General features: G+C 39.8%; 1 protein-coding gene across 2 annotated transcripts in view; it reads right to left on the bottom strand.

Moving 5' to 3' along the window:
- HMCN1 (hemicentin 1) overlaps positions 1–22918 on the bottom strand; it is a 497854-nt gene that overhangs the window by 372946 nt on the left and 101990 nt on the right. For both annotated transcript variants that reach the window (XM_047753862.1, XM_047753863.1), the window contains exon 2: positions 17007–17077. In XM_047753862.1, the coding sequence (XP_047609818.1) occupies positions 17007–17077 (71 nt within the window). The remainder of the gene's footprint in view (positions 1–17006; positions 17078–22918) is intronic.

Here is a 22918-nt window from a genome sequence, read left to right as displayed (position 1 = left end):
AACACTTCAAAAGCTTCACAATTGACATGGATTATAATGGACCATGGACCTTTCAAGAGGGAAATGACATGGAAGCAACCAATCATCAGAAAAATACCACCGAATAGCTTCTCATGATCAGGGGCCATATAGAAGTATGCAGGGTGAACGCTAGGCAAAAAACAAAAACAAACAAAAAAACCCCCTCAAAGTCAATACCAAAACCAAAACTTCGTAATTCTTCTTAAGACTTTTTTAAGGCCTAAGAAGGAAAAAAAAGATGAAAAGACAGCTTCTTGAGAATTGCTTCTGATCAATTTGGACTGAAAAGAAACTTTTAATTTCCTTTATATCCACTTGGCTGAAAGTGAGGTTTATAGTTTTCCTAGGAGTCGTGGCTTTAGATCAAGAAACATTCTCCTGATAAAAACATTCTGATCTCCATCTTTACCATCACCTAAAAACCGACAAAATCAGCTGGAGCATTTATTGTGGGGAATACAGCAATCCCGTGGTTGGCTAAATAGCATGAATGGAATAAATCCAGGCCTCAGAGGTTAATGGATCCCTCTTCTTAATTATTATTTTGTCACATATAACTGAGTATTTACTCCACAATGACTCCTGTTTTTACCTTTAAGAACTTTCCCACACGTGGACACTTTGAAAAGAAAATCAAGAAATGTCCCGTCATAGTCCACAACCACTCCATTCTAACTGTCTGTGAATTCTGCTTTGAAAAAGCAGTCCAAGAGTCAGAACACCCTTCTATATACTCTTTGTACTTTGAAGCACACACAAAAGATCATTAAGAAATCAACCAGCCATTTGCTGCTGGATAAGGTACCAGGATAGACAGCCTGAAAGGAGCCCATCATTTCCACATCCTTCACTTCCTGGGCATAAAGGATTGTTTATCCCTCAGAGAATTTACTCCTCTAGTCGAAAACTCGCACAGCAATCTAAAGTGTTACTGGATGTTTCGTTCAGGCCCTAAGAAGTTTCAACTCTAACAAGAAAAATAATCAAAACCACTTACACATACAACTACAGAATAAACAGGACCTTTCAATCTCCTAAAATGTCTCTTGTTCTTGGGCATCTCCAAGGTGACTGCGGGGTCACGCTTAAATAAGCTCACCACATGAAGGAGCCAGAACACATGCTGAGCAAAGGGAGTAATTTTTGATTTACAATTAACTTTTGTCATTTGCTGCTCAGTAACTTTAGGTGAGCCAATTACTCAAAGTGATCAGAGGTAGAAGAGGAAGTCAAAATCTTTAAGGAATAAATCCGTTTCACTGAGGATGAGACAAGCCCTTGGCCTACATCTGTCTTTAATTCTCTACTTTCCTACTTTGAAGTGAAATACAAAGAGAAATTATACAAATAAATGTTAATTTGATTAGCATAATAAGGTTACTTAAACCAATATTTAGAAGGAAAGTAGCGAAGTGAAAACGGATGCTGGCTCTGACATTAAATACCTCCTCTTTTGAGACTCACTTTCCTACTTGCCAGTCTGGTGACCTGAGTGAGACGTGTTACCTCATATCTCAAAGCTGGAGTCTCCTTGTTTGTAAAAAGGAACACTACTATTTATCTGGGTTTGAAATGGAAGGATGACTTTGATCATGAAATCTTTTGCAAGGCACATGTTCCTTAATTGTTCACTTATGGTGTAATTATTTGGTGATCATCTCTGTTAAAGGAACTCTGGAGTACAAGAGGTAGCAGCAGTAATAACAATAGCTAACATTTATCAGGCCCTTACTCTGGGCCAGACACTGACTCTGCTATTCTTGTAGCTTTTACACGTATTATGAGTTGTGTGTATTGGACTCTACCTCACTTTCTTCCCTAAATCAAATACATGCCATTCCTCCTGCAGAAGTGACATATATGATAGATATGCATTTGTAGGTCAAATGCATATTAGGAAAACTTAAATGGAAATAAAAACGGTTTCCTTCAGCTGAATCATGTCCAATACCAAACATGAAAATCACATCTTTTATAGCTCTACCTTACATCTATGCTAACATATCATCCTTTCCCTTATTTCAGTTAATTTCTCTTTACTTTCTTAATTTTTGGATATACACCATTTTTTTTTTAATTTCATATAGAAGACTTCTATAACCTAGAAATAAAAAGGATGTTTTTACATAGTAGCATCATTAGGAATACTTAAATAAAACGAATACTGAATTGGCATCAAGTATCAGCATCATCTCATCCTCTATTCGAACAGGCTCTGACTAACTGGCCACAGTGTTTCACATTCTGTGTGGGCAGTTAATTTCTAACATCAACTGTTCATAATCCACAGCAAGACATTTTTTTTTTCCCTTAACCACAGGGTGTCTAATTATTCCTCTGTTTCAGTTAAAGAATGATAACAGCTGGACCTTACCCTGATCTTCACAACTCTATCTTGTTGCTATGTGAAGATGCTGTTTTGCATATTTTTACTTATCCTTTTCTTGTTCTTTTAAGGTCTATTTTATTAAGAGACTACTCAAAGAAAAATTAAATTATGCATGAAGCTTTTTAGTTCAGGTGATCAATCATATGTGAAAACACTGTAGTTCCACGACTGTAGAAATATCTCCCTTTTTTACATTTCAAATGTTTGACTAATATGATTTTTGGTCTTTAATGTTTGGATAAAACGCTTGAAAGCATATCATTACCAATACAGTTGTCCAAAAATCAACAAGCTTCATAGTTACTTATAAAGAATGTGACCTGAAGCAGGACTTTGCACTCTGCATTTTTACAAAGATATTAATTCCCACAGTTCTGTGTGATTTGAATACCACTGTTGTCATTTGTCTTCCCTTTTTTTTCCCCCAGGGAGAATGCTCAGATGCTTTTCAGGTTACTTCTCTGTATTCCAGATGCAAGAGGATGAAGGAAAATGAAATTAATGTTACAAATTTAATGACTTAAGTTTAGTGGGGGGTTTTTTCCCCCTGCATTTTTCTTGGAAAATTTTAAACTGCTTTTCCTCAAGTTAATTCCATATCTCTACAAGAAAAATAGCTGAGTCTAGCGAAAAGTTAATGGGAAATTATTTACTTCCAACTGCATTTACTTTCTTATTTTCCTCCTTTTCAAAATGATTAAACTGTGAAAGGAATATGCTTAAAGGTTTCTTCTTTAAAAAACCCAGGTTAATTTTACAAGATAGCAATCCCTATCACTCTTCAGATTGGTGATTTGGGGGAGTTTAAAAATGGTAGAAGGGGAACTTAAGAGGGGTCTGAAAATTACACACAAAACAAAATTCAGCATTATACTAAAATTTTGTGAAGTTTGTGAATTTTAGTTTCTTAGAATGATTTATGAAACAATAAAATATTCTCTAAGCAAACTGAAGATAAAATATATTCTTTACGTTAAGTGTTACGTCATGATGTAGACCAGCATTTTTTCATACCCGACCCTTAACTTGAAGAAATTTTTTGCCATTGATTTAAAAAGGAATAATTCATCAGAAACTTTTTAAATAAAAACACTTTCGTGGTATCTCCAACGCCTCTAACAGTGTCCGATTTTGAATGAAGGGAAAAAGTAAATATCTGATTTCTTCCCTGGCTGGTTGTTTTAATTAAACATCCTCTTGGATCCCAAGACAATGTAAAAATAAATCCCATAAGATGCAGTCAGTCCAGAGGAAATCTCCAGAGAAAGAGTCAGCATCTTTCACTCCAGGGAAAAAAGAAAGATTATTTTCTTGAACTGAGATAGTATATGATTCTATAGAGTATCTCTAGCAAGTTCAATTCCAGAGGTTGGATGGGGAGAGCTCTGGGGAGGAAATCAATGGAGTGGGAATTAGAATCACCATCCTTTATCTTGAAGACAAATGGAGCGAGGAGGAGGATCCTTCAGAACAAAGGATCGGAGAGGCAGGCAATCAGCAAGTGCCAGTGCCAGGTCTCATTGAGAACGGAGGCATTTTCATTCTGGTCAGATTTCCAAGAACACACCCTGGCTGTATTCTTGCAGAGAAAAAAAAAATGAATACAGTAAATCCCTCCCTAACATTCTCTCAGCTAGAAATCAACCTCCATTACTTGGCGGTTCTGAATCTTTGTACGTGAAGCTGATGATTAGGGTTTTAAAGTATCTTTTGTCACATCAAATAAAATTTTATCATATTTGATATACTTTATTATTAAATCTACATTTTTACAAGAAGCCACCCTCATATCACATTCAATTATTCAACAGCTGTCTAAGTCCACTCAACTGCAGACACTGGCTCACCCCACCAGAGGACCAGAGGCTCCATGAGAACTACAAGACTCTTGACCTGAGAAGCTCATGGTAAAATACCAGACAACAAAAATTTAAACTATGGCAATACAACTTCCAATTCCTATGATCCATGTACAGGCTAGAAATTCTATGTAACACTATTTTCAAAGAACGGGGATATCCAAAGTGGCCAAGAATTTGCTATATTGAGGGATAGAAAGATAAATTGTAAATAAGTACTAAGATACTGACTGACAAGGAATGACATAGTAGAAGAGAAAGGAAATGGAGGGTTAATGAAAAAGATTATCGGAAGAAATGTAGGAGTTCCTGTCATGGCACAGTGGTTAACAAATCCGACTAGGAACCATGAGGTTGTGGGTTCCATCCCTGGCCTTGCTCAGTGGGTTAAGGATCCGGCGTTGCCGTGATCTGTGGTGTAGGTTGCAGACACAGCTCGGATCCTGCATTGCTGTGGCTCTGGCGTAGGCCGGCGGCTACAGCTCCGATTGGACCCCTAGCCTGGGAACCTCCATATGCCATGAGAGCGGCCCCAGAAAAGGCAAAAAGAAAAAAAAAGGAAGAAGAAGAGGAAAATGTAATAAAAAATAGTCAAGGATCGGAGTTTCCGTCATGGCTCAGTGGTTAACAAATCTGACTAGGAACCATGAGGTTGTGGGTTCGATCCCTGGCCTCTCCCAGTGGGTTAAGGATCCGGCATTGCCGTGAGCTGTGGTGTAGGTCACAGACTCGGAGCCTGCGTTGCTCTGGCGTAGGCCAGTAGACCCCTAGCCTAGGAACCTCCATATGCTGCAGGTGCAGCCCCAAAAATATTAAAAAAAAAATTTTTTTTAATTAAAAAAAAAAAGGTCAAGGATCAACTGCATAAACCTATTTAGAGATTTATGAAACATTATCCAATTTAGTATGCAATTGTAAAGGAATCACAATAGAATATATATTTGGAACACCAAACTTTGAGTTTTTTCAACCTGTGTCTCAATTATACTTATACCATATGTAATTACAAATCAAGTCAGGCACCCTACAATGAAGCTAATCAAAGTATTACATTTCAAACTCTAATTTGGACTCTGTTAATCTGTATGCAGTAGTTCATTCATTCATCAAAAAATGAGCATATTCTATGCGAGAGGCATTTTACTAGGGGATTTAGTGATGAGCTAAATAAGGCAGACTTAGTCCTTGAGTTTGAAATCTCAACTACTTTGTGATGGAGAGAGGCAGGGAGATATGACCAAGTCTGGAAGTGGGGCAGGATTCCCTGAGGAACTGATATTCCAGGTGAAATTTTGAATGTAAGATTTTAAACGAGGGCAAATTCCCATTTTGGCGCTGTGGAAATGAATCCAACTAGGAACCATGAGGTTGCGGGTTCCATCCCTGGCCTTGCTCAGTGGGTTAAGGATCTGGCATTGCCATGAGCGGTGGTGTAGATCAACAGCATGGCTTGGATCTGGCATTGCTGTGGCTGTGGTGTAGGCCAGCAGCTCTAGCTCCAATTTGACCCTTAGCCTGGGAACCTCCATATGCCGCAGGTGCAGCCCTAAAAGGAAAGACCCCCCCAAAAAAAGATTTTAAACTAGGTTAAAGGAGCACAGGAGCATGGCAGTGAGGGCAAGATGAGGAGCAAGGACTTCCTGTGCAAGGAGAACAGCATGTGTGAAAGCTCCACGAGGGGATGGGGAGGTTCTGTGAGTGAGACATGGGGAGGTGCTACTGCAGAGCTCAGGACCAAAGGCCGAGAGTGGATCCAGACAGAGCTGACAGGTAGACAGGGCTCAGGGAAGACTCTGATGAGGTGGGGGTAGGCGGTGAGTTGGGATATCAGGGGGAAATGTTCAGAGATGTATTCTGAGATCATTCTGTCTGCCTGTCAGGACAGAGAGAGGCCTGGAAAATAAAAGCAAGAGTAAATGCAGGAAAATCACTGAGAAGCTTTTTTTGCATGAATTTAACCTAACAATATAAATAGTAATAGAGAGTAGGATGGTACCAAAAGAGATGGAGAAGAATCAATTGATGGATTAATTATTTAGAAAATTAAAAACCAAGACTTTGTTTGCACAGGAGGGAAAAGACTCAGATTTTTGCTGGTATAAACAGAATTCTGTACACATCATTCACAAAGATAACAACGAGAGGACAAAGAGCAAGGATTTGGGACCAGATCTGAGGCAGTGGAAAAAGAACAGGTGTTTAACTCTTGAGAGCCATTGGGACATCCAAGAAACTGGTGTGGGGTCTATATCTCAGAGAGAGGGAAAACACTAGAAACACATTTATGTGGGTATGGATGATTTTTCCTAAGGAGAAAATATAAAGTGAGGGGAAAATGGAGCCGGTTCCAAAACCTTCCTGATCCTAAACACTCAATGGCCAGCTGGAGAGGCACGAGCTCTCTGGGAAAAGTGGGGGAAAAAAATAAGAGAACAGGTAAGGAAAGAGAATGTCTCTAGAAGGGAGAGGCCAGTATTGCCGAGGACTACAAAAATGTTTATCTAATACGCTGACACATGAAATGTTCCCACTGCGTTTAGCAAAGCAGAGATCATGTGTTACCAGTTAGAGCTACTTTGACAGAGCTGGAGTGGGGGGACCAGATCAGCTCAGACCAACGAGTCACTAGAGAAGGGATGTGGGGAAATGATGGCAGTGAATACAGACTACTTTCTTGGCATTGAAGGAACTGGGAGAGATAAAAGTTGTTATTTGTAGAAGGATTTGATACAAACAGAGATCCATTGTTCATTCTGTTTTGCTTTTAAGGGTTTGGTGTGCTTGGATTTGTTTGGCTTTGAGGGAGACTTGAAAATACTTAAAAATAAGTGGAGGGAGTTCCCATTGAGGCTCAGCGGTAACAAACCTGGTTAACATCCATGAGGACGCAGCTTTGATCCTTGGACTCACAGCGTTGCAGTGAGCTGTGGCAGAGGTTACCAACAAGGCTCAGATCTGGCTTTGCTGTGGCCAGCAGCAACAGCTTCAATTTGACTCCTAGCCTGGGAACTTCCATATGCCATGGGTACGGAGCTAAAAAAACAAAAATAAAATTAAAAAATAAATAAATGGAAACCCTTAAGCAGTTGAAAAAAACAAATTTGATGGCATTGAGATCTTGAGAAGGCCAAGGAGTTTTGATTAAGTAGAGAATGAGGACAGGCTGGGTACCAGATGTAGGTGGATTACAAGCTTGGTATGAGGAAGCAGAGGGCTTCCATTTATATACGGCTGTGTGGGAAACAGTTCAGTGAGACGGCATGCTCAGAGCAGATTGTTGGCTGAAGTAGCCAGCAGCCTTTTACTGGGTAATGGGACAGAACTTAAAGAAGACTAGTTAAGATTTATAACTGTCACTGGAGAAATGGGAGATTTAGTTGACCAAAGAAACATAGTAGCATAGTGGGAATATTAGGAGTCGTTATCCATTTACAGCGGAATCAACCTGCTACGTTGTGAGACTTCCGCAGCACTTGGCCACCTGTAGATATAACGGATGTCTTTTAGGGAATGAGGTTTTGCCTTTGGAACAGAAAAGCAATGGCCATTAAAGAAGAAGGAGTGTTTTTGAAATGACAGGAGCTAGATTGGAAGAAAGTGAAAAAGGAGAGATCTGATGGCCTGGGAGAGAGAATAAGGGGTCAGTGAACTGGTTTGTGCTGGAGGAGGACGAAGGAGCAGCTGTAAGAAGTTGCAGCCACAAGCTTTGTGGACAGATAGTTACTGCTGAAGACTGAATGCCCGAATTAGTGATCTGAGAGATGGAGTGGACTAGGGTGATAATAAGGTGCAGAGGTGATGTGTGCGGACAGAAAACTGAGAGTAAAGAAAAGGTCACTGAATATAACTAGCAGATCAAAGAACTGAGAGCAGAAGTTTCCGACAGGTCATTCCTGTAAATGCTGACGTACCCCCGAACGACGACAGCTCTAAAAGGGGAAGGTAGCCAATGATCCGGGTACCAATAGCTGAAAATTAATAATGGGGAGTGGCCAAAAGATCTGTAGATGACCACAGCAGGGATCGTCCATGGAGGGCAGGATAGTAAGACAACCTTAAAAAAGCATTTTTTTTTTTTAATTAACGGATTTGGGAATAATGACCTCAAAGCAGCAATGAGGATAACCTATCTCCAAGTCCTGTTTTGAGAATAACATTTAAACCAATGACTCATCTTCTCTAAAAACAAAATTATACGTAACAGTCAAAATTTGTATATAGTTGACTTAAAGCACAGAATACCAAAATCACCCTAATGATAATACCATTACTGAGGGGAAAAGATGGTGGCAGAGGAGTAGGATGGGAGGCTCATCTAAATTCATCTATCTGTAGAACTATATGCCCAGAAAATATACTGAATGCTGAATGCTGACAGAAGAACCCAGGATTTCAGGAGAGAAAGAAAAACTTCACGAACCTGGGTAGGGCAAAAGAAAGAAGGAAAGAAAAAAAAGGAGAGGAAAGGAAAAACCAAGCAGGTCAGGACCTGCCCCCCTGGGAGGGAGCTGGAAAAGGAAAAAAAACTCCATACCCCAGGAAGCCCTCCACACCAGTGAGGAGACCAGCCAAGGAAGAATTGCAGTACACTGAAGGAGAGCACAGCGATTGGCGTAGAGCAGTTACAATGGGAATGGTCCACTAGAGTCAGTGTCACTGCCCTGCACTCCCCAGGGCACAGACAGGGGCCAGGAACTGAAACTCCAGCTTTGGAGATAAAACAGATAAAACGCTGGGGCTGGCTACATGGGGAGAAAACAGGGTTGGGAGAACAGAGACAGCCTAGAGGGATGGTAGTCTAGAGGGAGTACCTCTGAAGCTGTAAGCTGAGGAATCCCAGTCGGGCTTGGAGGCTATAGGGGCCACTGCTGGGGAGGGGGGGAGAAAAGGAGTGGGATCCACCCCATAGCTGTACCTCTGTGAGCACTCTCAGACTGCAAGACCCAAATTGCCCCAGCTCTAGGATCAACCCTATCGGTAGCTGCTTAGCAACAGTTGTGGAGCAGACCACAGTCCCTAAGGCTACAGAGAAAGTGGGACAAGCAGAAGAAACCCTTGGAGCAGACAGAAAGCACTAGGAAATGGCACAGTCTGTGCAACCCCAGCCTGCAGCCAGGTGGGGGAACACTGAAGAGACTGCTGTAACACTGCAGAAGGCTTAGGGGATCGTAGGAAGCCCACTGTGGGGGTGGAGAGTCCCATTTTTCCTAGGGGACATAAGGTGATTTTGGAAACAGTGCAGATGGGCAGGATTCTGCAGTGGGCCCCCTGAGCAGACAGAAGCCACAATTTTTTGTATAGGGGGCAGAGGAAGTTATTTTGGTAACAGCGCAAGAAAGATCCTGGGTCCTGGGAGTCCGCAAAGGGCTTTAGGGGCGGGCTCAGAGCTGAAATTTACCTAGGGGGTGGAGAATGTTATCTCTGAAGAAGCATATGCAGGGAAGGGCAAGATTCCACAAGGGACCTCCTGGGCAGGCCCACAGTTGCAATCTCCGTAGAAATGGAGACAGTTACCTTGGAAACAGGGAAAGATTCTGGGAGGCTGCAAGGAAGATTCTGGGTGGGCACAGAGCCGCCACTGCCTAGCGGGCAGAAGGTGATTTTTGGAAACAGTGCAGACTGTCCTGGATTCTGCAAGGGCCCTCCCAAGCTGACAGAGAGCCACAAATTACCAAGGGGGTGAAGAAAGTTATTTCTGAAGCCTCATGGAGGGGCAGGATTCCACAAGGGGCCTCCTGGGTGGGCACAAAGCTGCGATCTCCCTACAAGGTGGAGAAAGTTACCTCAGAGACAGGAAAAGATCCTGGGCTCCTCAAGGGGCCTCTTGGGCAGGTGCAGAGCCTAATTTGCCTGGGTGGGGGGAGAAGATATCTCCAAAGCAGCGCGAAGGATCCTGCAAATCTGCAATGGGCCTTCTAGGCAGGTGGAGAGCTGGGAAAAGCCCATTGAACTAGTAAAGCTATTTCAGAAACAGTGCAGGAGTTCCCGTCGTGGCGCAGTGGTTAACGAATCCGACTAGGAACCATGAGGTTGCGGGTTCGGTCCCTGCCCTTGCTCAGTGGGTTAACGATCCGGCGTTGCCGTGAGCTGTAGTGTAGGTTGCAGACGCGGCTCGGATCCCACGTTGCTGTGGCTCTGGCGTAGGCCAGTGGCTATGGCTCCGATTCGACCCCTAGCCTGGGAACCAACATATGCCGCAGGGGCAGCCCAAGAATTAGCAAAAAGCCAAAAAAAAAAAAAAGAAAGAAACAGTGCAAAAGGTTCCGGGAGTCGCAAATGGCCTAGTGGGTGGGTAAAGAGCTTCAGCCTGCAGAGGGGACAGAGAAAGTGAAATTGGAAACAGCACAAAGGATCCTGAGAGGTGCAAGAGGCCAGGTGGGCAGGTGCAAAGCCCTAAAAGGCCCACTGAAGGGGCAAAATGAACCTGGAAACAATACACACAGCCTGGGAGACACCAACAGCCCAGCGGATTGGTAAAGTGATCATGGGAATAGCAGAAGCTCTGTGACCCCCTCGCAACAATCAAGAAGGGGACCCCAGAAGCAGTATACATTGCATGGCTAGCCAAAAGAGCTGAAAAGGACCTGCTGGCACATGTTTTTACTTCAAAATGGTTACAGGAAGCACTCTACCATCAGCCAGGTAGCAGTAGTGATTGCCAGAAAGATGCAGGCCTTGTAGCTACAGAGAAAGCCTCTTAGCAACAGCTAGGGATCAGCCCCTGCCTCTTGGGGCTACAGACAATGTCCCCTAGGGTGACTGCCCCCTTACCCCCAGCTACAGAGAGCAGTCCCTAGAGCCTCCCCGACAAAGGGAGGGAATGCCAGATCAACTGCTGATGTTGCCAATTACCGGAAAACATCCTGAGAGCTACCTGGAATCAGGAGGAGTCACAGGAGCCAGCCCTGACCCACACTCCCTGCCAGAAAAGCAATCCTGTGAACTGTAAACCACTGCCAACACCCACAAGGACCCCAGTCCTAACAGCCACCCTGCTTCAAGGGAGGTAGCGTAATACCACTGCTCCCATCATGTGCTCTAGGTACACGTGACCTACTATTACTCTGAGAACTCCAAGACGAGGCACCAGTTGCTGCATCTACATACCAGTCATCAAGTGGAGAATAAATATACAAAGTTAGACACTATGAAACAACAAAGAAATAACTTTCAGACCAAAAAAAAAAAAAAAAAAAAAACAAAGACAAAAACAACTAAATGAAGAGGAGATAGTAACCTACCTGAAAAGGAATTCAGAGTGATGACAGAAAGGTGATACAAGACCTTGGGGAAAAAGGGAGACACAGATAGAAGAGTTACAAGAGATGTTTAACAAAGAGCTAGAAAACCTAAAAAACAAGCAAACTAAGATGGATAGCACAATATCTGAAATGAAGAATAGACTAGAAGGAATCAACAGCAGGATAAAAGAGGCAGAAGAATGAATAAGTGATGTGGAAGATGGAGTGGTGGCAATCACTGCCACAGAATACGATTAAGAAAAAAGAATGAAAAGAACTGAGGAGAGACTAAGAGAACTCTGGGACAACATTAAAAGTAACATTCACATCATAGGGGTTCCAGAAGGAGAAGAGAAAGGGCCATAAAAAACTTCCCCAATATGGGAAAGGAAGCACAGAGAATTCCACACAGGATAAACTCAAAGAGAAACACAGTAAGACACATACTAATCAAACTGACAAAAATTAAATACAAATAAAAAATATTAAAAGCCACAAGGGAAAAGCAGCAAATAATATACAAAGGAACATCCATAAAGATAACAGCTGATCTTTCAGTGAGACTCCACAAGCTAGAAGGGAAGTGGCAAGATATATTTAGGGTAATGAAGGGGAGGAACCTAGAACCAAGAATACTATATCCAGCAAGACTCTCATTCAGATTTGATGGAAAGATCAAAGCTTTTCAGACAATCAAAAGCTAAAAGAATTCAGCACCTCCAAGTTAGCTCTACAAATACTAAAGGAAGTTCTCTAAGCAGAAAAGAAAAAGCCACAATTAGAAACAAGAAAATTTCAAATGAGAAAACTCATTGGTAAAGACAAAGATAATATAAAGGTTGGGAGTTTCCGTCATGGCTCAGGGGTTAACAAATCCGACTAGGAACCATGAGGTTGTGGGTTCAATCCCTGGCCTTGCTCAGTGGGTTAAGGATCCAGCACTGCCATGAGCTGTCGTGTAGGCTGCAGACCTAGCTGGGATCCTGTGTTGCTGTGGGTCTGGCATAGGCCGGCAGCTACAGCTCCAATTAGACCCCTAGCCTAGGAACCTCCATATGCCATGGGAGTGGCCCTAGAAAAGGCAAAAAGACAAAAAAAGAAAAAAAAAGATAATATAAATGTAGAAAATCAGCCATTGACAAATACGTTATCAAAACTAGCAAGCAAGAGGAGAGGAAAAAGACAACGCAGAACACTGAAAATGCATTTGAAAAGAAGAGAACCTCAACCCAAAACAATTCTGCACACACATAGATGGTCATATCCAAATCTAATGGGAACCAAAAGCTATAATAAACACACACATAAGAATGAAAAAGCAATCCAACACAACACTGAAGATAGTCAACAGATGAAGAGAAGACAACAAAAGAAGGGAAGAAAAAAAAAAAGACCCAAAGTAACAATCCAAAGCAATTAACAAAATGGCAATAAATACACACTTATCCATAATTATACTGAATGTAAATGGATTAAATGTTCCAACCAAAAGACATAGACTGGATGAGTGCATATGAAAATAAGACCCATATATATGCTATTTACAAGAGAACCACTTCAGACCCAAAGTGAAGGGATGGAAGAAGATATTACATGCTAATGGAAGTCAAAGGAAAGCAGGAGTAGCAATGCTCATATTTGACAAAATAGACTTTAAAATAAAGAAAATCACAAGAGACAAAGAAGGACACTACATAATGATCAAAGGGTCAATCCAAGAAGAAGACATAACAATTGTAAATATATATGCACCTAACATAGGAGTACCTCATATAAGGCAACTGCTGACAGCTATAAAAGGAGAAATGGACAACAGCACAATAATAGTGGGGGACTCTAACACCCCACTTATATCAAGGGAAAGAGGAACCAGACAGAGAATCAACAAGGAAACACAGGCCTGAAATGACACCCTAGACCAGATAGATTTAACTGCTATTTACAGAACTTTCCATCTCAAAGAAGCAGAATATACATTCTTCTCAAGTGTACAATGAACACTCTCCAAGGCAGATCACGTCTTGGGCCACAGATCAATCCTTGGTAAATTTTAAAAAGTTGAAATTATCCCATGCATTTTCTCCAACCAGGATACTATGAGACAAGAAATCAAGTGTAAGAGAAAAAAGCAAAAACCATAAACTCCTGGAATCTAAACAATATGCTACCAATGGATCACTGAAGGGATCAAAAAGGAAATAAAAAGATACTTAGACACAAATGGCAATGAAGATACAACAAACCAAAACATACGGGACACAGCAAAAGCAGTTCTGAGAGGGAAGTTTATAGCAATACAATCTTATCTCAGGAAAGAAGAAAAAGCTCAAATAAACAACACAAGAGACCCTGAACAGACAAAGCAATACTGAAAAAGAAAAACAAAAGTGGAGAAATCAAGCTTCCTGACTTCAGACAATACTACAAAGTTACAGTTATCAAAACAACATGGTGCTGGCACAAAAACAGAAATGTAGATCAATGGAACAGGATAGAAAGCCCAAAAATAAACCCAAGCACCTATGGTCAACTAAAAACAAAGGAGTCAAGTAGAAGAATGAAAATAGGTAACAAATGCTGGAGGGGGTGTGGAGAAAAGGGAACCCTCCTGCACTGTTGGTGGGAATGTAAGCTGGTACAACCACTATGGAGAACAGTATGGAGGTACCTTAGAAATCTATTTATAGAACTACCATATGACCCAACAATCCCACTCTTGGGCATATATCCAGATGAAACTTTCCTTAAAAATGAAACATACATCTGCATGTTCATTGCAGCACTATTCACAATAGCCAAGATTTGGAAACAACCCAAATGTCCACTGACAGATGATTGGATTAGGAAGATGTCGTGTGTGTGTGTGTGTGTGTGTGTGTGTGTGTGTGTGTGTGTGTGTGTACCTACACACATGCACAATGAAATACTACTCAGCCATAAAAAAGAACAAAATAATGCCATTTGCAGCAACATGGATGGAACTAGACACTCTCATACTGAGTGAAGTAAGTCAGAAAGAGAAAGACAAATACCATATGATATCACTTATATCTGGAATCTAATATACGGCACAAATGAACATTTCCACAGAAAAGAAAAATCATGGACTTGGAGAATCAACTTGTGGTTGCTGAGGGAGAGGGAGTGGGGTGGATTGAGAGCTTGGGGTTAATAGGATGCAAACTATTGCCTTTGGAATGGATTATCAGTGAGATCCCTCCCTGTAGCGCTGGGAACTATGTCTAGTCACTTATGATGGAGTATGACAATGTGCGAAAATAGAATGTGTACATGTATGTGTAACTGGGTCACCATGCTGTACAGTAGGAAAAAAAATTATTTGGGAAATAACAATTTAAAAAAAAAAAGGAAAAAGATAAAGAACACTAATACCACACACAAAAGTAAACTAAAAATGGATTAAAGACCTAAATATAAGGCCAGATACTGTAAAACTCCAGAGGAAAACATATGCAGAACGTTGTTTGACATAAAAGACAGCAACATCTTGTTTGATCCACCTCCTAGAATAATGACAATAAAGACACAAATAAACCAATGGGATCTATTCAAACTCAAAAGTGTTTGCACAGCAAAGGAAACCATTTAAAAAAATGAAAAGGCAACCCACAGAATGGGAGAAAATCTTCACAAACAATGCAACAAGAACCTAATCTCCAAAAACATAAAACAACTCATGCAACTCAACAACAACCAAAAAATAACAACCCAATTGAAAAATGGGAAGACCTAAATAGACATTCCTCCAAAGAAGACATATGGATGGCCAAACAACAAGCACATGAAAAAATGTTCAACATCACTAATTATTAGAGAAATGCAAATCAAAACTACAATGAGCTACCAACCTCATACCAATGAGAATGGCCATCATTAACAAATCAACAAATAACAAATGCTAGAGAGGATGTAAAGAAAACGGTACCCTCCTGCACTACTGAAGGGAATATAAATTGGTATAACCACTATGGAAAACAGTATGGAGGTACCTGAGAAAACTAAATATAGAACTACCATATGATCCAGCAATTCCACGGCTGGGCATATATCTGGACCAAACTTTCACTGAAAAAGATACATGCATCCCTATGTTCACTGTAGCACTATTCACAATAGCCAAGCCCTGGAAACACCCAAGTGTCCATCAACAAATGAATGGATTAAGATGTGGTACATACATACAATGGAATATTAGTCATTAAAAAGAACAAAATAATGCCATTTGCAGCAACATGGATCGATTTACAGACTCTCATACTAAGTGAAGTAAGCCAGAAAGAAAAAGACAAATACCATAGGATATACTTATTTGTGGAATCTAAAATATGGCAGAGATGATTCTATCTACAAAAGAGAAACAGATCACAGACAAGGAGAGCAGACTTGTGGTTCCCAGTGGGGAGGAAATAGGGAGTGGGATGGACGGGCCGTTTGGGGTTTTGGATGCAAACTCTCCTATTTGGAATGGATGGGCAATGGGCCCTATTGTATAACACAGGGAACTGTGTGTGATTGGGTCACTTTGCTATAGAACAGAAATTGAAGAAACACTGTAAATTGACTATATTTTAATAAAATAAAGTATAAAAAATAAAGTTGTTAAATTGAGCATCTAACTTAGAGAGACAGATAGTTATGTGTAAAGTATTTATTGTGCTGTATTTCTTTTTTATTGTAATAAAGTTTCATTTTTAGTAAAATAATAATAATAATACCATTACTATTGTGGGGGAAAGAGTTAACTGCTCCTTTGATTCTCAATGAAATGAGGCATCTAGAACAGGGGTCAGTCAACTTTTCTCTAAGGGATCATATAGTAAATACTTTAGGCTTTGAAGACCAGTCTGTCACAACTACAGAATTTTGCCATTGTTGCATTGAAGTTGCCACAGACAATGCATAAGTGGAGGTGATATTTTGTGATATTTTGAACCCAAGCTTTTCCACTCCCACATCTTCATCCAAGTCAGAAAAAGCAGTGGTATTAGAATTTAAAAACCAGGGAGTTCCCGTCGTGGCGCAGTGGTTAACGAATCCGACTAGGAACCATGAGGTTGCGGGTTCGGTCCCTGCCCTTGCTCAGTGGGCTGACGATCCGGCATTGCCTTGAGCTGTGGTGTAGGTCTCAGACACAGCTTGGATCCCGCGTTGCTGTGGCTCTGGTGTAGGCTGGTGGCTCCAGCTCCGATTCAACCCCTAGCCTGGGAACCCTCATACACCGCGGGAGTGGCCCAAAGAAATAGCAAAAAGGCAAAAAGGCAAAAAAAAAAAAGAGAAGATCTACAGATGGCCAACAGGCACATGAAAGAAATCCTCAACAGCACTAATTATTAGAGAAATGCAAATCAAAAAAAAAAAAAAAAGAATTTAAAAACCAATCATTACCACTTTCAGATTTAAAAATAAAGAACATCAGCCAAAAGTTCGTATTTTTCCTTTCTTCTAAAAGAAATAAAATTGAGCTCAAGCACTCACCTGAACATACAGTTCTCTGAGTTCATACTGAAATTTCTTGGGGTCCGTGGTAACTGTTACTGGGCCAATTTCTGCGGAGATAAAAATGACATAGGTCAGTAAAGTGTGATCAACAGCATTCAAGACTTTAAAGTTCTAGCTACAAATGTCTTTTCAGTGTGCACTGCATGGTTATTTATAATTAGAAATAGTCAAGAAAACAACCAAGACTGTTTTTCAATATATAGCTACCAAAGAATAACTTAAAATTTGCTGTCAATTATGCATATCAACAAGAGTGCATTTTTAGCATTGGGAAATGCAAAGGGTTAGTCAAAAATGTCAGAGACCCCAGTTTCAGTCCCTTTTTACTCTCCCTAGTCAATGAATATTCACTGAGCACCTACTTCGCTGTTGAGCTCTAAATGAATCACATATTCATCTTTTAATTCTGCTTTCTCAATTCCAAGTTATAAATTTGTCGGCAACTTTTGCGTAAGTCCGAAATAGTTCAAAATTTAAAAATTGATACTAAACAGAAAGAAAATAAAAGCCCTTCACTGTCTATCCCATGAGCTTTCTGAGAACATGCAGAAGCACAGATACGAGGCCACTAATAGTTCAGGCAACAGTCTCTGTCACTTCCTCCCCCATGGCTGGGGCTGCTGTCCATCGCTACCACCAGTCCCTTAAGCTGGCTTTGCACCTTAATTACCTTTGGGGTCACTAACACGCTCATGATTGCTCTAGTGAACTATACAAACCACTCTTTCAAGTGGAAATAGATTGGGGGGGAGGGCATTCCTTGGAAAACCAAGACCTAAGTCAGGTGAAGAGAAGGAGCCCAGATACCAGTGTGGGTTAAATGGAAGGAAGGAAGGATGGGAAGGAGGGAGGGAGGAAGGAAGGTAGGAAGGAAAGAAGGAAGAATAGGAGGAAGGAAGGAAAGGGAGAGAAGGAAAGAAAGAGGTAGATATATATGGCATATTTATAGCAAACATTTTAATCTGCAAAGATCATTTTCTTAAAAAATAACAAGACCTTTAAAATAGACAAGCAGAAACTGGCCTTTACATGCATCAATTCCTTTCCCCAGGAAACATCCATATATTTAAGTAATGGTATAAAAATTCATGTGGGTATCATATGTAAAGACATATCTTAAACTCCCAGAGTGGATGAAAATTTTTCCATTTCATCTAACGAAGATAACAACACAAAATTATAAACATACTTACATTTAGGTTTTAGGAGACATTATCTAGCTTTAAATGCATACTGCTACAAAAGGACTTTATGACTTCAGAGGATAATAATTAGCTAGGTCTTCTATAATGTGCTAAATGTAATATAAAAACAGGCTGTAGAATTTTAGAAATAAATGAGGTAAACTGGAAAAGAAGCACCATATGCCTGCCATAACCCGTGTAATTTTTCTTAGAAATTGAATGAAAAAAATGTCTCCATCTTTCACCGCAGATTAGACACCTTGCAGTATGCAAAAGGAATGGAGAGGCAATTGGAGAAACTGAGTGAAAATGCAAACATCTGCATTCCATACAGAGCAGAACAGTCATTAGCTGTGTAAAAGTCATGTCCTAAGTATATGGAAAATCAGAGAAGCCTACTCCCTCAAGACTAAACAAAGGCATACTTTGCAAAGGAATGCAAAACAGCAAAGAATATGCCAGGCTGTTACTCTTTGACATAAAGTGTCAACAGCATTTTGTCAAGTCAAACTTCTATGTTTCTGCATGGTATTACGTTGAAATAGTTCTAGAATTCAAAACTCAAGAAGTAGAAGTGAAAACAAAGAATACTAGAAAAAAACAATTAGATAAAAATAAAAAGTAGAGACATTCAAGAACATTCCCTACAATTATTAATACAGCCCTGGATATATGTCTGCTCTTCAAGAACAGAAATCAAGGCATGCAATTAAAATAGGAGAACTGATTAGCCTTCATCTAGGTATCAAGAGACTCAAATATCCACCTGTTTTCAACACAGATAAGAAATATCTTCTGAAGTTCATTAATACACACTCTTGCAAATCACACTGGACGGCTGAGATAAATATTTTATCAGTTATGAGAAATACTCAGGAGAGGTAAAGGCTTGCCTAGCTGCCATATCCTTCCAGCTGTATGTAAGCAGCATTTCCAACTCTTTAGAATTGAATGATATGACTATATGGCAAAATCAGGCTTTAGGACTTGAGTCCATTCCAGTTTTTTTTTTCTTCTTCATTTAATACAGCCCTACACCAGCTGTGTCATGAGCAATTTCCTCTTCTCTTTCTTTTTGCTCATATTAGTTTCATCCCCTGCCAAGCCTTTGATGACATTCAACAGGTACAACTTTGTCTCCTCTTCCTGCCTGAACATGGTCCTGTACTGCTTATAGAATTCAACAGGAACTTTCAAGGCAATCCAGGCCCTCTCTTCTATTAATCTAATCTTCAAACTTCATCACCCTGTGATGAAGCTACTGTTCTTAGCATGAAGCTACTCTTCTTCCTCATCACTTCCACGGCCATTGCCAAATTTTCTGTCTCTCCTTACACCTCTCATTCTATAAAGTCCAATTTAACCCTCTCTCCTTGAATGTTTTGTCTCTTGTCCAACTGACTTTAATGTTATTTGATGGTGTTTGTAAAATACATGAGCAAAATGAAGGTGCATAACATTTAACAGAATGCAGAGATCACGTCCTATTTCATTAAATTAATTTTTATCTAGTTGTTTACCAAAATATCCCCTGCCAAAAAATAATGATCAATCTCCAAATCAGAATCCTCAAACTAGATGGGACATTACAGATCATTTGGTCCAATACCCTTATCTATAACCAAGAAAACCTGAGGCTCAGAGAAGATGAAACTGAAAAACTTTGGTGATGAAGAGGTTAAGATATCTGAAAATACTGTCTATACTGAGCAACCACCACAGCTCATTAGCATTTTGTCTTTTCTAAGATTTCCATTCTGTCAATGATTATATCACTGCCTGTGGACCATAAGCAGGACAGCCCATGTTCAGAGTGCCTAATGTGATGCACACAGAATTCTTTATTGTCACATGCCTGGATATTATCTTCAACAGAACAAAGACGATGATCTCTCTTGCCGAACAGATACTGTAATTAAACATACAAAGAAATCACAAAAGAAAATTCCTTCTCAAATCTATTTAACAAATATATATTGAGCACCTACTATATATGGTTGCCTCTGGTACCATAAAGATGAACACACATGAATCCTGCCTTCAAAGTCTTGATGGGTATAGTGGGAAAAAATCAAACCATGTATGTAATTACAATACAATACAGTAAATGCAGAAATATAAGTACAGAAAAGATAGTGTGGAAACACTCATTAACATAGAAAAGAACTTTTTCCAGAATGAACCAAGGGGATTTCAAAAAGGAAATGAAAATTTAGGATTTCAAATTAGAGAAAACAAGGACTTCTTTAATGCTAATTTGTTTTTAAATGCTATATATTAAGTTTTAAAGGCAATTTTGTATTTTATCAAATTGCTGTTATTACCTAGAACAATATTTTCAAACATGTTTTACAATTCACAATACTTTGTAACACACAATGGCTCCCTTTGAGCCTCACAACCTCCTGGAAAAGTTAGAACACATATAATTATACAAATAACCAAAGGTTATAAGGTGACAAGCAAGAACCACCCATTCCCTTTGAAGGTTACCACAATACTGTATGCCTGTGACATGATGGCATCTGCCACATGGTGCTGTGATTGCTAGTGTTTTTTTGTCACCCTCATTTGACTGCTGGTCCAATGCGATAGACTGTCTCAATATGCCAGTGGTAGACTCTCAATAAATGTTTGAAGACAGGAAGAAGAGGGAGAAGTGGAAAAAAAAGAATAAAGGTTAAGCCCCGGGCTTCAGATCCTTTATTCTGTGCTCTTTTCATTATACCATGCAAAACCTCCATGCCATAGCTAAAGACTAGGCTACATGATCTGTATGATGATACTGACTAGTCAACTGAGAAGGTCTTCAGTTTCCTCTTTTTTTTTTTTTAAATGGCCCTTAATTTTATTTTTTTTATCTAATTATTTATTGAAAGTTAATTTGGAAAGATGATGCAGTAAGTCTATGAAATACCATTCTTTTTTTTTTTTTTTTTCTCCCACTGTACAGCAAGGGGGTCAGGTTATCCTTACATGTATACATTACAATTACATTTTTCCCCCAGCCTTTCTTCTGTTGCAACATGAAAATCATGGACTTGGAGAAGAGACTTGTGGCTGCCTGATGGGAGGGGAAGGGAGTGGGAGGGATCGGGAGCTTGGGCTTATCAGAAACAATTTAGAATAGATTTACAAGGAGATCCTGCTGAATAGCATTGAGAACTTTGTACTCATGTTGCAACAGTTTCCTCTTTTAACCAAAAGGTTCTGTTCTTTAATCAAGTCCTTGATGCAAATAATCCACAGATAAAATTTTCCACATATAGACTTACCTTAAGCAAAAGAAACATTAACATGTGTTAATAATAATACATGTTAGTAAATAACATGCACTATTAAAAGATATAAGAAATGTCATGCTTCTGAACACCACTTGAGATTTAAAACAGTAACTGCTGAAACTCTCAAAAACTCCTTCCTCTTCTCATTAAATTTTGTTATTTCCCGTTTCCTAGAGATTTATCAGATGGGTTGGATTAATTTCCAACATTTCAGCCATTGTTCTCGTAATCTGAGTTGCCGGATTGAATTTGAGAAAATAATGGAAAGAAGTTCACAAGGCAGTATTTTCTTTCACTGCTTCACTTGGCAAGATCGATATCCAGCTCCTCGCTTCCTTTTCCCTTTCCACCAACCAATTTCTGCTCCTTTTAACATGTCTTTCCTTGGTAATAAGACGAATATTTAGCACTACTTGCTGGGGTCTCAGCACTGCCTATGAATGACTTGACAACAATGTTAACAATTTCTTTGCTTTCAAAAAAAAATTTAGTTGTTGGCATTATGTTTATAGTTATACATAAATACATGAAAACTTAAAATGAGAACCTTTAAGCTGCATTATAAATTAATCATTATTTGCAAGGCATTCTAACCAAAGAAATATATAAATCACTGAGCCTGCTTTAAAATGAAATTAAATTTAATAATAGCAAGCTATGAAAAGTTAAAAAGTCTAATCTAGCATCAGAGAAGGGCGAAGTGATAGAGATGCAGAGGGAGAGCAATTTTTTTTTCAGTGTACAGAAAGGAGAGAGACACCTGAGTTCTAGGGAAAAACCCAGTGAAGGCATTAGTGAGAAGATGTGGTATGCGATGGGACTTGAAGAGAACACTGGAGTAACAGAGGGTGCCATCAGAGCAAAGAAATTCCAGGCATCAGAACATGGCCTCTTCAAAAGAAAAACATATGCAGAACGTTGTTTGACGTAAAAGACAGCGACATCTTGTTTGATCCACCTCCTAGAATAATGACAATAAAGACACAAATAAACCAATGGGATCTATTCAAACTCAAAAGTGTTTGCACAGCAAAGGAAACCATTTAAAAAAATGAAAAGGCAACCCACAGAATGGGAGAAAATCTTCACAAACAATGCAACAAAAACCTAATCTCCAAAAACATAAAACAACTCATGCAACTCAACAACAACCAAAAAATAACAACCCAATTGAAAAATGGGAAGAAGACCTAAATAGACATTCCTCCAAAGAAGACCTATGGATGGCCAAACAAGCACATGAAAAAATGCTCAACATCACTAATTATTAGGGAAATGCAAATCAAAACTACAATGAGCTACCACCTCACACCAGTCAGAATGGCCGTCATTAACAAGTCAACAAATAACAAATGCTACAGAGGATGTAAAGAAAATGGTACCCTCCTGCAGTGTTGGTGGAAATGCAAATTGGTACAAG

Source organism: Phacochoerus africanus, chromosome 11, assembly GCF_016906955.1.
Source record: "Phacochoerus africanus isolate WHEZ1 chromosome 11, ROS_Pafr_v1, whole genome shotgun sequence".
Classification (NCBI taxonomy): domain Eukaryota; kingdom Metazoa; phylum Chordata; class Mammalia; order Artiodactyla; family Suidae; genus Phacochoerus; species Phacochoerus africanus.
This window is presented reverse-complemented; position numbering and strand designations above follow the sequence as displayed.